Source organism: Eulemur rufifrons, chromosome 2, assembly GCF_041146395.1.
Source record: "Eulemur rufifrons isolate Redbay chromosome 2, OSU_ERuf_1, whole genome shotgun sequence".
Lineage (NCBI taxonomy): Eukaryota > Metazoa > Chordata > Mammalia > Primates > Lemuridae > Eulemur > Eulemur rufifrons.
Window position 1 is genome coordinate 18,763,832 of NC_090984.1, and position 18,573 is coordinate 18,782,404.

At 61.5% G+C, this 18,573-nt stretch overlaps 1 protein-coding gene across 1 annotated transcript; it reads right to left on the reverse strand.

Annotated features, from left to right (window-relative positions):
• Window positions 1–2: 2 nt before the first annotated feature.
• Window positions 3–18,247, reverse strand: ABCA7 (ATP binding cassette subfamily A member 7). Its single transcript, XM_069456586.1, is given in 47 exon segments — window positions 3–220; window positions 311–551; window positions 1,114–1,206; window positions 1,537–1,640; window positions 1,721–1,855; window positions 2,253–2,394; window positions 2,651–2,757; window positions 3,706–3,768; window positions 3,849–3,969; window positions 4,043–4,172; window positions 4,556–4,679; window positions 4,767–4,911; window positions 5,193–5,308; window positions 5,539–5,716; window positions 6,096–6,265; window positions 6,355–6,532; window positions 6,664–6,696; window positions 7,050–7,303; window position 7,477; window positions 7,520–7,618; window positions 7,702–7,826; window positions 8,068–8,222; window positions 8,294–8,398; window positions 8,517–8,565; window positions 8,813–9,045; window positions 9,419–9,664; window positions 9,835–9,972; window positions 10,163–10,302; window positions 10,394–10,525; window positions 10,794–10,965; window positions 11,234–11,344; window positions 11,555–11,756; window positions 11,833–12,054; window positions 12,178–12,400; window positions 13,127–13,303; window positions 13,665–13,900; window positions 14,093–14,260; window positions 14,409–14,525; window positions 14,767–14,906; window positions 14,987–15,197; window positions 15,731–15,811; window positions 16,186–16,248; window positions 16,396–16,522; window positions 16,612–16,753; window positions 16,903–16,996; window positions 17,083–17,155; window positions 18,212–18,247. Coding segments are annotated over 46 exon segments (6,459 nt in total). The 5' UTR covers window positions 17,149–17,155; window positions 18,212–18,247; the 3' UTR covers window positions 3–70.
• Between the last annotated feature and the right edge of the window lie 326 nt (window positions 18,248–18,573).

Here is an 18,573-nt window from a genome sequence, read left to right on the forward strand (position 1 = left end):
CCCCTGGGAGCCTGAGTCCTGCCTTTGCCACCCTCAGGGCCTCCCACCAGCCCGGCAGTGGAGGGGAGGCTCAGAGCACGGTCTCAGCCATGCTGGGGTCATCCAGGAACCGGCTGGGGCGCTGTGGGCCTGGCACAGGGTCCACCCCCATTCCTGCCTCCTTCTGCTCATCCTGGTCCTCTTTGTCCTTCCCCTGGTCCTTGGACAAGTACAGGAAGACCTGGCAGGTGGATGGTCCAGAGGGGACAGTCAGCCCACGGGCCTGCGCCCCATGTCCCCTTCCCAACGGGCACACGGGCGCTGCGGTCACCTCCTCCAGCGTGGTCTGGCTGATGGAGAAGTCCTCCACGCCGTGCTCCGCGCGGTGGGCCGCTAGCTCTCCAAAGACGCGCGCCAGGACGCAGCGCCCTCCCGGGGGCAGCTGGAAGCGCAGGCGGCCACCATGCGCCTCGCGCAGCTCGGCCCCTGGGAACGCCGCCGCCACAAAGGCCGCTGCCGGCTGGCACCGCTCAGCCGGCACCCGCAGGGTCAGCGTGTGGCCGGCCCCGAATCTGGAGCGAGAGGCCAGAGCTGCCGGACTGGGCCTTTCCCAGGTCCCGCCTCACTTCACCCTTCGGCCCCACCCACCTCTGCCCAGTAACCCCCACTTCTCGTCTCCTGGCCACACCTCCACTGAACCAACGGCCACTCTAACCCCGCCCACACCCACCCTGCTGGACTCTGGTTCCGGTCCCACAGGTGTACCTACTCTAGCCATCACCCCACTTGTCACATATGGCCCCACCCCTTGCATTCTATGGCCCCGCCCACATGCCCTCTAACCACACCCACCATATGCCTATGACTGTGCCCTGCTCAGGCCACGCCCACTCACCAAGCCCTCCTCTAACTCCACCCATCGACCCGCACTCACCTCTCCTGGCTCCACCTCCATGCACACCTGATTACACCTTCTAAATTCACGCCCTAGACCCTCGTTCACCTTTCCCGGACCATCCATGATCCTGGCTACCTCTCCAGTGGGAACCAAATTCGCCTCTCAAGGCCCAACGTCTGGCCTCCACCCTCAGCCTACATGTCCCCAGACCTGCCTTGACGCCCCACCCCGCTCACCTGCCTTTGAGGTGCTGCACGCTGCCCAGGCAGCGGAACCGCCCATTCACCATAACGGCCAGACGCGTGCAGAGCGCCTCACACTCCTCCATGCTGTCAGGGCGCAGCACCACGGGCTCGGTGAGGCCTGGGCCACCTGTGCCTGGCACCGCACTGCCCCTGGCCAGGCAGCCAGGGACCCTCACCCACCGGGCCCAGACCCCCTTTCTGTTCAGAACGTTTCCCGCTGGTCCCAGACCTGCTCTGTTCCTGGGGACAGATGGCACCTCCCTGTGTCCTTACACCCTAGGCGCTGGCACCCTCGCCCCACCAGGGTCAGGACCTCCCTGTCTGGACGGCCTCTTGCTGGGGCCTGCTCCACCTGTCTCTCCAGAGCCTGGATCACATTGACCCATGGCCCTGAGCATGTGGCGCGGAGCCCACCTGTGTGAGGTGAGCACCACCGAGCGGCCCTCCCGCACCACGGCCAGGAGCCTATTCCAGAGGAAGCGCCGCGCACTGGGGTCCATGCCTGTGGTCGGCTCGTCCTGGGAAGGGAGGACTGCCATGAGTCCGGCAGCGCCTCTGTCCCCGGCCCCACCGCATCCCAGGCACCGCCTCCACGCACCAGAAAGACCACAGCTGGGTCTCCAACCAGTGCCACGGCCGTCGCGAGCTTCCGTTTGTTCCCTCCGCTGTAGGTACCCGCAGGCTGGTCCGCGTACCGTGGGAGGCCCAGGCGCGCCAGGCCGGAGCTTGCTGTCTGTGGGGCGGGGCCCGCGAGGACGGGAGGGGCCAGCGTGAGCAGGGGCGGGCCAGAGTGGGGACTGGGCGGGCCAGGGCAAGGATAGGACGAGGGTGAAGGTGGAGGGTCAGGTGAAACGCGCAGGGCTGCAACCTGGGGGTGGCCAGAGTGAGGAGAAGTGGGCAGGGAAGGCGTGAAGCCCTCGGCTGGAAGCCGCGACAGAGCCAATGGGCAGGGTCCCCGCGGGAGGAGTAGAGGGGGAGGGGCAAGGTGCAGCCAGAGGGGTCCGTGGACCATTGCAAATGTTGGGGTGAGGGGAAGCCAAGGCCGAGAGCGTAGGCTTAGGGGCGTGGCTAAGGAAAGTTAAGGGTGGGCGGGCCCGGGGAGGCCCGCGTGTGGGGCGAGGTGGGCTCACCTGGGCCACCTGCGCCTCAGGGACGCCCCGCAGGCGCGCGAACAGCTCCAGGTGCTCGCGGCCAGTCAACAGGTCGAAGATAGCGTCAGACTGAGGGCAGTAGCCCATGCTGCGGTGGGCAGCAGCCGGTTCCTGGGCCACACTGGGGGGTGGGGTACAGGGGCTCAGAGAACTGGTTAGTCCCTGGCCATACTGCGGGCAAACTCAGGGGTCTCAGGGTGCACCCATTCAGGACTACTCTGGTAAGGGACAGGGGTGTCTCAGGGCCTGGCCCAGGTGTTGGGGTACAGGGGTCTCAGGGATCCCACTGGTGATGGGCAGTGGGCCCAGTCCATGCATGGGAAGGAGAAGAACAATGGCTTGAGCTCCCACCCTGTCCCCACCCAGAGCCCCCTCACCTGTGACCTGCCAGCACGGCCTCACCCCCGCTGGGCAACATGTCCCCGGTCACCATTCGAAACGTGGACGTTTTCCCTGCTCCGTTCACGCCCAGCAGCCCGAAACACTGTGGGTAGGCCCCAAATGGCACTCAGCAAGGCCCCAGGCCCTGTTCCAGCACAGCTGCTTTCTGAGTTTCTGCACGGAGGGCTGTGGGCTGGGGGGGAGCCCTAGGCAGATATGGGTGTATGTGGGCAGGCATACAGCTTTCATTCAGCAGGGATCGGTTTTTGGCACACAGGATGTGTTTAATACATCCTGGCACACAGTGAGTATCCCATAAAGGTCATACACAGAGGGCATGAGATTTCCAAAGGTTTCCTGGCATTCAGTGGGTACCCACTGAACAATGGAACCCAGTGAATACTCAGGCTGGCTGCACAGTCAGCAAAAGGTGGTGGAGAGGTTGCCTAGTACACAGTAGGTACTTAGTAATTATTCAATTTATGCTAACATAATGTGTATCTGTAGATGTGGACTGGCTGGCTCCTAGCAGGTGGCCAATAAATGGCACACAACAAATTAGTTGTGTGCTGTAGTGTCCTGTCTCCCTCAACAGCATTTGGCAGGAGTGGAAGCAGTAAGACATGCACATAGTAGGTGCTTGATAAATGCACCTGATAAAAGCAGGTGCCTAATAAACATCAGCTGTGAGCAAGTGCTTGATATGGATACACTAGGGGCTTGGTACCATTGGTGCTTGATAGAACCTGATCAACACAGGTGGTATTTGATACACCTCTTTGGTGAGCACACTGGGTATTCAATAAGTGTTAGCATGCAGTAGGTGCTTAATGAAGGTTTGTAGGCTCAAAATAGGAGCTCAAATATTGGCACCCAGGTGCTCAATAAAAGATGGTAAATGCACAATAATCGCTCAATAAAGGACAGTAGGTACGTGTAGGTACTCAGTAAAGGGTGGTGGGCATACAGAAGGTCCTCAGTAAATGGCAGTGGGGCATGCAGTCGGGTACTCTCTCACTGCCCCTGCACCAGGCCTCCACCCCGGACTCACCTCACCAGAGGGGATCCCCAGGCACAGGCGGTCAACAGCTGGCATCCTCTGCCCGTGGTATATCTGGAAGGGGTTCAGGTCCCTGAGAAAGGTGGGTGGGCCACTGGGAGCCCCCACCCAGAACTCTACCCAGCCACACCTACCTTGGTCAAGTTCGTCAGCACCAACACATCCCCCTGGGTAGCCCCTTGGACCACCCGCTTCCGCTCATAGGCCACATCCTCATCTTCCTCTCCCAGGGGTGGCAGTGACCTCAGCTTGGGTCTGGGGACAGAGACATGAATGGGCCTAAAGTAGGTCCTTGGCCCCTGACACTCTCCCCTTGGTCCTCACTGACCGAGGCCTGAGGTGGTTGCGGTGCTGCAGCAGGAGAGTGAAGAAGAGGAAGAGAGGCCCCTGTACCGCCATGGCCAAGAGGTTCTTGCCAACTACCTCCCAGCGCAGGGGTGATTGGAATTGCTTGTCTCCTGTGGGGATAGGAAGGAGGGATTGAGTTCTTGAGGAGGCTTGGTTTCTGGCCCCCTCTCCATCCAGGTCACCAGGATTCTTAAGGGAAAGGAACAAGAATTAGATAGGCCACTCAATGGAGTCTAATTGGCATGGAAAACAGAGGTATTACCACTTCTATTGTTTACAGACTTAGATCTCTTATGACATGACCCAAGATAGAATTAGCTTTTATGGCTGCTTTATTGTACTTCTAACATAGTTCAACCGTGGGGCCACCTAAAACTCCTGGTTCTCTCCTTGGTGACTGTTTGTCTCCACCCTGTATAATTGACTCTAGGTCAGTACTTCCAAGGGCGCTAGCTGTCTGCAGCCACTGCCCCACCCAAGAGGAAGTTCTCACCCAAGCGCTCAAAGGCATCAGCCATGGCCTGATTCCGCACCATGTCAATGAGCCCTCGGCCCAGGCAGAAGTGGGGGAAGATAAGGAAGACCCGTTTCAAGATCTGGCTCACCTCCTGCAGCTTCTGTTCAATGGCAGAAAGAGGGAGGTGGGTCAGGAGCTGAGGCCAATACCCCAACCCAGCCCGAGCCCCAGCCTCACAGCACCCCACCTGATCAGAAAAGAGTTCAAGCACGAAGGTGGCCATGCTGCCATTGATGCCAATAAAGAGGTTGATGCAGGTGAGCACCACATAGGCCGTGCTGGGCACGGAGAAGAAGAAGGAGGCTGGGTACATGAGTGGTGTGATGGACCAGCTGAGGGGACAATAAGAGTCATTGGGGTAACTACTCAGACTGAGCAACCCTGAGAGAAATACAGATATCCCTTCTCATCTTCTGTGCCTTATGTCTCTATTAATGTGAATCCGCACAAGATGAGCTTTTAAGGCCACCTTGGCATACCACTAAATTAGATCCCAAATGGGGTCACCTCCATATCCTTTCTTTGGGAGCTGCTGTAGTGTCCTATTCTCCCTCAACAGCATTTGACAGGAGTGGAAGAAGTAAGACATGCCCTGAGGGACTGGGGTCCTCACCCGTACAGTAGTAGCAATAGCAGGAGAGCAGGGAGGTTGGCAGGGGCCACGTATGCCTTCTGCTGGAAGGCCAGAAATATGAGCACCACGATGCACGCTGGCACCAAGTAGTTACACTGCATTAGAGATGGCAGTTACCCTCATCAATGTGAAAGGGCAGGGACAGCCACCCTCAGCCCTGTGCCCCACCCTGGCCTCCCTGCTTTTTGGGTAGGAGAGCATGATGTCTCCCACAGTCCCTAAGACCTCACTCAAGTTGTCTTGGACAAGCCCCTGCCCAGAAGGGGCTAGAAGGGACAGTGGCAAGCAGCGGCTAGGCTCCCACCCTTCCAAGAAGCCCCCGCACCATGTCCCAGAGAAAGTTGCTGAGCCAGTAGAGGGTGGGGGGCAGACCCCCTATGAGTTGCAGGTGTTTGGCTTGAGTGACACGCTCCTCGATGAGGACAAGGGTGAAGCTGGCAGGGACGAAGGACATGGCAAAGACCACACAGATGGAGACGAGGACATCCACAGATGAGGCCATCCTGGAGGCAAGGGCATGAGGGCCGTTGTAGGGTGAGAGTGTGTGGGCTGCTGAGGGCAGAGCTGAACATGCAAAGGTCTACAGGGCTGGGCACTGGTGGGGGAGATGGCACAAGTCATTTAGGGATGGGGGTGGCTGTTGTTTGGCAGGAGGGGCTGTACAGGTCCCTGGTAGGATAAAGGTTGCTGGGACAAGGACGTGCAGGCTGCTTGGGGAGGCTGTGACCCTCTGAGCCTGATAATGTCCCCTTACCCTGGCCAGGAGAGGGGCAGTTTATGTTCTCTTTACATGGTGAATGTGGCAGAGTTCAAATCCAGCTCCCACCACTCAAAACAACAGAGATTGAGTCAGGGGAGGGAACATGGGGCCAAAGGACTCACAGTGCAACCTCAGATAGCTGCTGCTTGGTGAGGTTCAAGGGGTGGTTGAACGTGGTGATGCTTTGGGCACGGCTGGCGGGGCCTGGAGGCAGGTGAGCATGTAGGAGTGCGTTGTTGGCTCGGTTGACAAAGGCCACCATGGAGTGCCAGCCTTTGTTGTTGAACCAGACCTGGGGTGGGGAGTCAGGGCTGCAAGGTCTGGGCAAGAGGGCTGGAACTGGCTCTGACCAGCTGCCCGCCTGCCACCTCCAATTCCCACCTTGAGGCTGTCCCGAGCATCCAGGCCATGAGCCCACGCTGTGAGGTTGTTCAGGACACGTGCAAGGGCCCCTCCAGGTGGGGGGCTCAGCAGTGCCCGCAGCTCCTCCACAGAGCGGCCCACCTCGTATCCCGAGGGCAGGCCTGGGTCTCGGCCACCCAGTGAGAAGCCTCCATACCTGTGGCAGCAGGCGGGCAGGGAGGGGGCAGCTGAGGGCCTGAGATGGGGGTCCTGGGAGAGCTTCCTGTGGGCAGGCAGGGGGTGTGAATGGAACTGGGGCAGGGGACCCCAAGCCAGGCCCCTCCTCACCTGACCTCGTTCACCCACTTCTTAGTCTTCAGGCTGCAAGAGAGACAGACATGGGGGGAAAGGCGGTACATGGGCAACGTATGTAACCTGCAATTCTGTATCCCCCATAACAATAAGATGATATAAAATAATAATAAAAAAAAGAGAGAGAGACAGACAGAGACAGGCAGAAGCCAAGAGAGACAGGGATTGGAGGAGAGAGATGGGGAGAGAGATGGGGAGAGGTGCCCCAGAGACAAACAACAGGAGATGAGCCGTGGCGGGCCCTTGGAAGGCCCCCATGCTGGACGTCCTCCCCACCTCCTTTAGGACAGACCAGCGCCCCCAAGCCCAGCAGAGGACCCATGCTATGGCCCAGCAATCTGAGCCCCAGGGCAGCAGCTCACCCCTGGCGCACCAGGCGTGGGTAGGTCTTGACCAGGAAGTCGGACAGGTTCCGGCCCGTCAGGTTCTGTACCACTTCCCCCGAGCTGGTCACTGCCTGGGGCGGAGGCGGCCCCCCGGCAGCCTCTGGGCAGTCAGGCAGCAGGCGACGAGCGCCAGGCCGGCTACACTGGCAAGCTGGGGACGGAGACTCTGGGGTCCAGTTTCCACCGGCCAAGACCTTGGCCACGCTGGCGGGAATTTCGGGCACCAAGAACTGGCAGGGGAGGGGTTCTGCGCACTCAGGGGCCCTGTGGGGTCAAGGCACGTGGCTGTGGGTGCCCAGATTCTGGGGGCTCCCTGAAATGTGGGGACTCCCAGCCCCCAGGTGGGCACAGGAGATGTTCCAGGCACCCCTCAGGCCCACTGGCCAGAGCCCAGATGGGGAACCCTAGGCCAGAGAGGGGCAAGGTGCGGGCAGGTGGGCCCTCACCTGTGGGAGCTATCATGCAGGGGGGGCTCCTCCAGTCCTGCCTCCCCCAGCAGCACCGCGAGCAGGTGGGCTCGTGCAGGGTCTCCGGGTGCGTCCTCGCTGTATGGGGGGAAGTGCAGGGTCAGGGCTGTGCCCACAGGTGCCCAGCCCTCCTGCAACAAGCCCCTTTCCTCTGCACCCACCTGAAGAAGGACACCTGAGTGCCATACATGGTGGGACTGAGCCGTAGAGCCGGATAGTGCCCAAAAGGAGGTATGATGAGGCTGAACACCAGGGCCAGGCCCACAAAGAGGGCGGGCAGCACAATCTGGGGGACAGGCCCATTACCTGCTGCATCCACCAACTCTCCAAGTGTGCTTGCACTCATCCTTGCTCCTGCTCTAGAACCATCCATGGCTCCCCAGTGCCCTCAATCACTGCAGTCAGGGTTGGGGACCCACCACATGGGGTCAAGCAATTGAATTAGGCCACTGCATGCATGGCCAGGGTGGAGAACAGGCCCTCAGGGACTCCCAAGCACAACACCCCTGGTGCCGAGCCCCCCTCACCTGTGCGAACAGGCCACGGCGGCTACGGCGGGCAAGCAGGAAGCGCTTGAGGAGCAGGGCCCGGAGCTGGTGACAAGTCAGCGTCCAGCCCTGTACCCGACCTACAGCATCTGTTCCAGAGCCCTGCAGGGCCTGGGTCTCTGGCACTGGCCCAGCTGTGGGGGATGGGAGGGTCAGTGTTTGTGCCACACGAGAAGGGGCCACTGGCCAGGGGGCAGGGACTCACCCAGCTCCCCGTTCTCCAGGGCAGACTCTTCCGGAGGCATCTTGAGCCTCATGGTGGTGCCTGGGGCAGCAATGCCCACATGTGGGTGCTGCTCACTGCCGCCGTCTGTGGGGCCATTAGGGTCAGGGTTAGCGTTTAGCCTGGGGTCAGGGCCCATGTCAAGGGTTCAGGCCCAACACGGGAATGAGGTCAGGGGTCAACGGTCAAGGAGATGCAGCCACACCCTCTGCCTTTGTGTCCACCGCATGGTCCTCTACCACCTTCAGGAAGATCTGAGGAGATGAAGCAGGGGGCTCAGAGGCTGGGCACTCCCAGGAGGGAACTCAAGAGTCCCCAACCCCTCACCCACCATGGGTCCCGCAGGCCTCCCCAGGAGACTTATAAGCCTCCAAACTTCTTCCTGTACCATGACTACTCCCTGGAATGCTCTAGATAAACAAACTTCTATTCATCCTTCAAAACTCCACCTCCTCCAGGCAGCCCTCCTCCTGGCCCCGCAACCACCACCCAGCCCCACACCTCCTCGAGGCTGGTGTCCGAGATCCCATAGCTGGCAAGCCGCAGCTCCCCCAGCCGCCTGTCCAGCTCCCGGAAGAGCTCAGCAAAGCTGCCGTCGAGGGCACCCACGTAGGGCAGCACCAGCACCAGCTCGTGTGGCAGTTCCTCCACCAGCCGTGCCCCGGGCACCCAGCGCTGCACCAGGGCCAGCAGCTGGGGTGCACCTGGGCGAACAGAGGGGGTTTCAGGGGACCCTTGCAGACCCAGGAGCCCCCGGTCCTGCCCTGCCCCTCCCATCCCAGTCTCCCTGGGGAAGGGGCCTGGGTGACCCATGAGGGAACTGTCCCTGCAGGCAGAGGTCAGGGGTAAGAACTTGAGGGAGGGATTGACCAGGGTTAGAGGTCAGAGGTAGGCTTGTCTCTGGGCTCAGCCCAGGGTTGGGGATCAGGGATCTAGTCTGGGTCTCTGATGCGCTTTTGTCCTGAGTTAAGCTACCACCACCCCACTGGCCCCTCCCTTGGGGTCTCCCACCTGCCCTCACCAGCCTGGCTGTCAGTTTTCCGTTCCTGTCTGGCGTGCACGGTGTCCTCCCAGTCAGTGTCACCCTGCAGGTAACGAGGCACCGACTGGCTTGGCCATCGGGCTGGACAGAGCCTCAGGGGTCAGGGGTCAGAAGGCCAGCTCTCACCTTCCCACTGGTGGTGAGGGGCAGGGGACCCTTCACCAATGTCAAGTAGTAGCCAGAGCCCAAGTGACGACGCAGGAAGAGTGGGGAACCACAGCAGCACAGGCGGCCACCTGCCACCACTGCCACGCGATCTCCCAGGAGCTCGGCTTCATCCAGGTGGTGGGTGGAGAGGATCAGTGTGCGACCTGGGGATGGGGACCACCAGGTCTTTACCCAAGCTGTGGCCTTTGCCAGGAGTTGCCTGCCTCATGTAGCAGACTCCTACTCATCCCTCAAAACCCCATCCCTAGCACCTCCTTATCAGAAACATTTTCTGGCCCCTCAAGCAGAAACCAGGGGAACCCCCAACTTTTACCTTTGCGATATTTGAGCAGCAGATCCCAAATACTGCGGCGGGAAGCAGGGTCCACACCAGCTGTGGGCTCGTCCAGGATTACAACGTGAGAGCCCCCCACAAAGGCGATGGCCACAGACAGCTTCCGCTGCATCCCACCTGGGAGGGGCCAAGGGTGGAGCATCTCAGTGTGACCTGCCCAGCCTTGGCAGGACTGCCTATCCAAATGGACCTCAGTACCTGGCTTCTCCTGGGCCCCCTAGATATGTCCTCTGGCTTCCTGCCACCCTTGGGATAATGTCCCAGCTCCCTCCCCTATGAAAGTGACTTCCCTGGAGGGTGGGCTCACCGGAGAGGTGGCGAGTCTGCACATACTGCTTGGGGACCAGCCCCACGTCCTGCAGGAGATGGTCCTGCTCAGGGCCCATAGCAGCCACACTCAGACCCTTCAACCGCCCGTAGAACCAGACGTGCTCGCCCACGGTCAGCCTGTGGCCACGGGTGCAAAGTAGAGTGGCTAACGTGGCAGGCAGGGGCCTGCCCCTTCCCACCACTGCACCCCAGGCCTGCCAAGACGCACATGTCAAACAGCACGTTGTACTGGGGGCAGATGCCCAGGTGGGGCCGGATGGCTGCCATGCTGGACTGGACGTCATGGCCCAGGACAAAGGCGGAGCCACCGCTGGGTGGGAAGAGACCACTCAGGATGGACCTGGGGGTACAAGAGTCTCAGAGCAGCCCCCTTCATCGAGAGAAGGGACACTAGCCTTTACAGGGCACCTATTGTATGCCTAGTCCAAAGGGGAGGTATGTCCCCATTTTACATGGAAGGGAAACTGAGGCTCAGAGAAAATACTTATTGCCTGCCTATTGTGTACGCAAAGTGGACTGCAGGTCCCGCCCCCAGATGCCTTTCACATTGAACATGGGGAAGCTGAGGCCCCAGGGAGCAGAAGGGAGGAGAGGGTCCAGCCGCTCACAGTGTGGTCGTCTTGCCAGCCCCATTGTGACCCAGGAGGGCCGTGATGTGTCCCTGGTAGAAGTCCAGACTGAGCCCACGCAGGGCTGGCTGCCGGCTGCCTGGAAAGCGCTTCTCCAGGCCCCGAACAGAAACTCCAAGACTGAGGCCGGGAGGCGCCTCTTCCACCAGCACTGCGGAGAGGGGAGGGTGCAGGCTCAGCCGCAGAGCGCTGGGGGTCCGTGGTAGCTGGGAGTCTGGAAGTCGGTTAGAGCTGGTCTGTGGAATCGGGGACCTGTCAGGCTGGGGCCTATAGGAGTTAGGGGGTCCCAGGGGACTACAGTATATTCAGGGCCTGGGGAGCTGGGGATGTCCAGGGCACTGGGATCTGTGGAATCTCGTTTTGGGGGACACTGGGGGTTCCAAACTGGGAAGCGGCTGTTAAGCCACGTCAGGCCTCACCCTTTGGGTCCTGTGGGGCAGGGGAAGGGGCAGGACCCTTGGGAGCTGGAGGCCCACACCAGTAGCTCCTCCGAAAGGGAAAATTCCATGGTTCAGGGATCCCGTACTGGCCTGGGAGGAAAGGCGCACTCGGTTATCCTTGAGCTCAACCCTACCAAGGGTTGCAGGCTTCAGGCCACACACCTGGAATCAGGCATCCAGGTAGGAGGTGGCCAGGAAACCCCGCCCACCTGCCCAGGCCCCGCCCCTCCCATGCGGGCATGTGCCAGGAAGCCCCACCCCTTCATAAGGGAACCGGCCTCCAGGTGCCAAATGGCCCACCTGGGCACACAGCCTCCAGATACCAGGTGGCGAGGCCATAGAGCACGGCGTCCAGCAGCAGAAGGCCAGTGACCTGGGCCAAGCTGAAGATGTCTGCCGTGGGCCCAGTGCCCACGTTGTGCCACTGCGCGCCTTCACCCTGCTCCTCCAGCAGTGCCAGGCTCTCGCAGCCGAAGCCGAAAGCCACTGGCGACAGCAGGCTCTGTGGGCAGGAGAGGACGGGTCAGCCAGTGGCTGCGACCTGGGGCGTCCCTCACCAGGCCCGACCTGACCCTCACCGCAGCCACGCGGCCGCCTGCAGGCAGCCGGTCCCGCCAGGCCACGCATAACACATAGGGCAGGTAGAGTGCGAAGTAGGCCAGGCCGCCGCAGGCCGCTGCAAGGTTGGCATGGGAAAAGAAGGTGCTCAGTAAGAAGCTCTGGACCACCGTGGCCACTGCGAAGGCCGCCAAGAACAGGAAGACCACGACCGGGTGGCTGTAGGGGAGGATATCCCCCAGCTGCGGAAGGCAAGGGGAACTCAAGGTTGGGCGCTTGGATTGGCCCGGAGGCGCGCACCTACGCCTCCTGTGGATCACTCCCAGCGTACCCATTCTGCAGCCGGGAGGCAGAGGCACACTCACCTTGAGCACCAGCACCAGCAGCGCGGCGCTGAGAAGAAAGGGCCCCAGGCAGCTGAGGAACCAGCCCAGCCACAGCACGGTGCGGCTGAGCCCCATGGCGCGCATAGTGTCCCGCAGCCGAGTCTCCTTCTCCCTCACCACGGCCTTCACCATCAGCGCCACCGAGTAGATCCAGGCCAGCGTCAGAAAGAGCGGCAGTGACCGGCTCAGCACGCGCAGGAACCTGGACGAGGGACAGCTGGAGTGGAGGCCAGAGACCCTCCGCACAACCCCCATCTAACTGGACCGTTCCTGTCCCAGGATCTTTTGGTTTTTGTTTTTATTTATTTATTTTTTTTTGAGACAGAGGCTCGCTCTGTTGCTCGGGCTAGATGCCATGGCGTCAGCCTAGCTCACAGCAGCCTCAAACTCCCGGGCTCAAGCGATCCTCCTGCCTCAGCCTCCCGAGTAGCTGGGACTACAGGCATGCGCCACCATGCCAGGCTAACTTTTTCTATATATGTATTTAGCTGTTCATATAATTTCTTTCTATTTTTAGTAGAGACGGGGGTCTTGCTCTTGCTCAGGCTGGTCTCGAACTCCTGAGCTCAAACAATCCGCCCGCCTCGGCCTCCCAGAGTGCTAGGATTACAGGCATAAGCCACCGCGCCCGGCCCCTATCCCAGGATCTTAAGGATCAGTGGGTCATGGAGATTCGCCTCCCTCCTCCTCGGACCCCTGGTCCAGACTCGGGGTTCCAGCTGTCAGCGCAGGCCAGGTTCTCCCTGTGCCCGGAGACCCCAGGCTCTCGGGGACCCCTGCTCTTCCAGCGACAGGTCACACGGAGTAGTTCCCCTAAACCAGCAAGTGGTCTGCAGCCTTGACTGCACAAATGTTCCAAGCAGAGCCCGGGCCCCACCATAAGACCTGGGACCTGGCCGCTGGGGGAAGGAGTGCAGAGGGGGCTCACGCGTCGTCCACGTAGCACGGGTAGGGCATCTGCTGAAGGTAGAGGCCGGCGCGGGGGGCGGCACCGCTGAGCACGCGGACGGCTGCACGCTCCAGCAGGTCCTGCAGGTACACGAAGCCACCCCACACGTAGCGCAGGTCGGTCAGGGGGTCCGCGGCCGGGCCTGGGTCCCAAAACCTGTGAGAGGAGCGCGATGGTCGGCTGCAGGGAAGGACTGGAAACTCGCCCAACCCTGCTTCTCCCAACCGTAGCTCTGTCTTTATCCTGAGGGCTCAATTACAAGCTCTGCCTCGCCCTCCACGTCCTCGGCCCCAGCGCACACAACCGGCAACTGTGTCCCATGTCCTTGGCCCCACCTCTCACGCGCATAGGCCCCGCCTCTCATGAACCCCAGTCGGTCTAAGGAGCCCTGGGCTCCGCCTACCATGCCTCTGTCCGACCCAGGTTCCTGCTATCTCGGTCTCCAATTGGCTGAGTGCTCCCAGGCCCCTCCCACTAGCATTGCCCCCCGCCCCCCCCGCCCAGGCCCTGCCCCCACCTGTCCCTGATCTTATTGGTCCTGGTGACAACGTCAATGTCCATGCGGATCTTGATGCGTAGGTGGCCGGGGCCGGGGCCTGGGGCTGGGTTCTCTACCGGGTCCGAGTCCGGGGGATCCTCAGGCCTCAAGAAGACAACCCCGGCCCAGAAACGGCGCTCCGCGAGCAGCTGCAGGGCCCGCGACACCAGAGCTGCCTCCGAGGGTGCTGCCTCCAGCTTGTCCAGGGACACGCACTGCGGGGCGGGCGCTTGAGTTGGAGGCGCTGACGTCTGCCCGCCCATCGGACCCCTCCCCTCCCGGGACCTTGGGGGCCTGCCTCCCCCCAGACCTCAATGAAGCCCAGGTGTCTCCATGCTCGGGCTTTCCCTGGGACAGGGCTTGCCTCCCTCATCAGACAGAGGTCCCTAAGTGCAGGGCCCCTTCACCTCCATCACATGGCTCAGTGTGCCCACCAGGCGCCCCACATCAGCATGGGCGTCCCTCCAGCTGTAGCCACCATGGCCAGGGTCCAGAAAGGATCGCAGGGCCTCCCCGTGGTCGGGGCCTCCAGGGGCTGGCTGCCTCCTCCTTTTTTCCTGCACCATCAGGAGCCTCTGGAGGGTTGCAGGTGAAGGGGAGGTTCTGCATCGAGCCCTCCTTCCCATCCCCCGGGCCTGTCTGCCCTCCTCACCGAGGACCCCACATCCTTGCCCCGGACAGGAACCCCTCCAAAGCCAAGCCCCCATCCTGGCCCCACCTCACCTGCAGCGCTGCCACATTAGCACTGTTGTTCATGAAGGTGAAAATCTGGGGTCCCAGCATGCCCCAGGCCTCCTGGACGTCCTTCAGCAGAGCCAGCTCTTCGAAGGTCCGGTTCACCTGCAGGAAGGTGGGTAACAAGGTCAACCCAGGCCCTGCCCACTCATGACCCTCCACCTTCTGAGGACCCCTGCACACCTCCTCTGAGACTTTGCGGGAGCTGGGCCCTCTGCCGTCTGGCAGACTTCTATAAAGCCCAGCTTCTGGGGCCCTCCCACCTGGCCCTGACCCACCTGGCCTGAGGGTGTCGTGTGGGCTCTGGCCAGGCCCCTCTCCACCCCAGCAACGCAGCCGCCCTCACCTCTGCCATGAGCTGTCTAGTGAAAGGTGTGTCAGGTGCAAACAGCAGTTTCCCCAGGAGCAGTGGCTTCACCTGCCTCCAGAGCAGGCGGGACAGCGGGTGGTTCCCCAGGGTTCCAATCAGCTCAGAGCAGGCGGGGCCTGGGGTGAGGGAGCCATGAAGCCCCGCCCCCATGCCCCCACCCCACCCCAGATGGGGAAAACCAAGGTCAGTCACTCACTCAGGTTGTTGTCGGGCAGGGCCGATGCTGGCTCCGGCCCCACCAACTCCTGCAGGTCACTAGCCTCGTACCAGTTGAGGGAGGGGCCTGCTGGGCTGCTGGGCCCCCTAGCACTGCAGAGGGCTTCTGACACTAACTCCAGGGGGCCACCTGTCCCTTGGGGTCTCCGCAGCAGTGCCCGAAGCTCCGCCAGGCTGGGCAGCGCCAGGAGCTAGAGAGAGGCCACCAGAGGGCGCGAGTGACACCTCTGCACAATCCCACCTGCAACCCCTTTTCTTTTAGAGACAGGGTCTCGCTCTGTTGCCCTGGGTAGAGTGTAGTGGCATCATCATAGCTCACTGCAACCTCAGACTCCTGGGCTCAGGCCATTGTCCTGCCTCAGCCTCCCAAGTAGCTGGGACTACAGGCGTGCACCAGGACGCCCAGCTAATTTTTCTATTTTTAGTAGCCACTAATTTATCTATTTTTTAAAGTAGAGATGGGGTGGGGGGGTCTCACTCTTGCTCAGGCTGGTCTCGAACTCCTGACCTCAAGGGATCCTCCCGCCACTGGCTCCCAGAGTGCTGGAATTACAGGTGTGAGCCACTGCACCTGACCCCACCTCCAATCCTTCACATTAACCCAGGTGGGCACCGTGCCAGGAGCACCCTGAAAACCTGCCCAAGGGAAGTGCCTGGGGCTGCCCTATCACCACCCCACCCAGGCAGCCTGCCCTTATTGCTTCCTGGCAGGGTTGAGGATTACCTCTTGGGCCAGGTCCTCAGCTGCCTCCACAAAGCTGCCCAGGGATTCCTGGGCTTGGCTCAGCGCAGACTCCAGGGATTCCTGGGGAGAAAGAACCGGACAAAAATGACAATGACCTTGATTGAGGGCTCACTAGGGGTCAAACTCTCTGCCCAGTTCCCAGGTGGCTCATACTATCACTGCCCCCATTTTGCAAATAGGAAAACTGAGGCTCTGAGAGGTACATGGACTCATACAGGGTCTCATGGACTGGAGTCTTCATTACCAGGCCGGACACAGGCTGTCCGGGCACAGACAGGTGCCATGGGCTGCCCAAGCAAAGCCCTAAAGGCTGCAGTCAGAGGCCAAGGGAGGGGAGGCAGCTGGCCGGGGATGGGGCAGTGCCGGGACCTCCTGTGAGCAGCATCCCAGGAAGTCAGCCTGGTCCCACCCCTCCCCACCCCGCTCTGCCTCACCCCCTGCAGCAGTGACGCCAGCAGCTCAGTGGGCAGTGAAGGTTGCTCCTGGGGTTGGTGGCTCTGTGGAGGTCGGGCTGGGAGAGGAATACAGGCAGGCACAAGGTTAGACACCCCCTCCACCCTCCTTAGCCTGAGACACCCCACCCCCTCCCTGTCCCATTTCAAAGCCAGAGAGTCTAAGCTCAGAGCTCAGCCTTGCCAGGGGACTCCGCCCTGCTCACCTGTGCTGTGTGTGGTCCTCAGCATGGGCATCAACTTCCTCAGGCCAGCCAACGTCCTGTGGGCACTGGGGCCCCCCAGCACACTGCGGGCATCAGCTAGGAGCCGGGAGACCCTAGGGACAGAGGGAGGGCAGGAGGCGGGGTTCCAGGGGGCACTGCCACACCCCAAGCCTGCAGGCCTGCACCCACTGCCTCTGCTCACAGGGAGTCGTTGAAGTTGTTGAGCAGCCCGGCCTCCTCGCCAGGCGTTGGGTGCAGGAAGCAGGTGTTGTTCACATTGCAGATGAGGCCCTGGAGCCAGGGCACGGTGCCCGCAGATGGCAGAGGCTTGTTGGGGAAGTGGCCTGTGGAAAGAGGAGCCCCCATGGTCTGACCACCCCCTCCCCCAGCTTGCACACCTCCAGCCACAAAGAGTTAGCTCACACTCAGCACCGCATACTGGGGGTCCCTGTGCATGGGCTGACCCATCTGCCTCCCCCCTAAGGGAGCTTACATTCATGGTACTCCAACGGGGGGTGGGAGTGGCGCACTGCCACCAGGATGAGGAAGAGAAAGAGAGGCCACAACAACTCGACCAGGAGCTGGAGCTAGCAGAGAGAAAAGGCAGGAGATGGTGGGGGACAGCGGTGGGGGGAGGTGCCAGCTGGCCTGCCCCACCCTGGCCTGGCATTACCGGCTGTCTCCGGCGATAGGTGAAATTCTTCCAGAGCAGCAACATCAGCTGTGTCCAGAAGGCCATGGTGGAACTGGACAGGGAACAGGGCAGAGAGGTCAGGACAGAGAGGCTGAGGACATGCTGTGTGGCTGTGGGCAACTGCCTGCCCCTCTCTGAACCTCATTCCTTTATCCCACTGTGCAGGGTTCCTGGAAGCTCTGATTAGAGTGAGGCAGACGGGGGTGGGGGGGTGAAGTAAGCCAGTGGGAGCCCTACCCAAAGCCACCCCTGTCAGGACTGCCTCCCCGCAGGCTTGGGGTCTGGAAGGTCTGGAAGGCTGGCCTCTAATCCTCCGGGAGGTGGAGCCTTGGCTTAACACCTTGTCACTGAGCTCCACCCCCAGCCCCACCTGGAGGCCTCTTCCAAGTCCTGGCCCCACCCCCGCAGCCTTATCCCTGACCCCCTCACTGTTCCCCAGAGACAACAGCAACAAACATGTCACACGTTTGGCTGGAAGTGCTACACCATCACCCCACCTTACAGGGGCCCATGAAAGCAAGCCCGGGCTTCCAGGGAGACAGGCGGCCACACGGCAGGAGGCAGGGCCCCAGCTCTGCCCACCCCTCTGTGTCACTGATCGCTCAGAAGGACAAGACCCAGGAGAAGGGGCAGGGATAGAAGCTCCTGGAACCAGCAATTTCTGATCTCGGCATTTCCTTGGCATAGATGGGGAAACTGAGTCTGCCAGAGGGGCAGGAAGTTGCTGAAGGTCATCCACCCAGGCTGGAACCAGTACCTAGGACCCCGACCCCCACGCCAGGACTCTTTCCTTTACATCAGGTGGGATTTAGGATATGGGGGAACAGCCTCAGTTTCCCCATTTGTAAAATGGGGCGGGGGGCTTGGAGGGGTGCTAACGGGGAGAGGGGCTGCAGCTGTATGTTGCCAAAGGCCCTCCCCCAAGGGACCTAGGTGTCCGGGTTCTTGAGAATTAGCGTTCAGCTCTCCTGACCCCAACACTCACCCTGAGGAATGGGAGGGCAGGTTAGGGTTGGACCCCCTAATTCCCGGGAGCTCGCTTCCCTCCCACCCCCTACCCCTGCATTCCCGAGTCTCGGGCCTTCCTCCCTCTCCGGGTCCCTCTCACCGTTCCGGGACCCCACCTAGCTCTTGCCGCCTTCCCTCCGCCCGGCAGCGGCCGGAGAGAGCGGCTCCTTTAAGAGGAACCCTGCGGCGGGCGCGGCGCCCCTCGGCTGCGGACAAGCCCCAGCATCCCCGCGCCCCGGCCGCGCCCGGGCCCGGCCCCGCCTCCGCCCGCTGCTATTGGCCGCCGTGCCCGCCACTCATCGCTCGGCCCCGCCGGAGCCGCGGGAGCCGAAGGAGGAGGTGGGATCACAGTAGGGCCGCGCGGAGCCGGTTTTCTTAAAGAGACCGCGCGCCTCTTGCTGCATCACGGTGGGGTGACGAGGCGCCCGGCTGGTCCCAGCGGACCCGCCTACGGGTACGAGG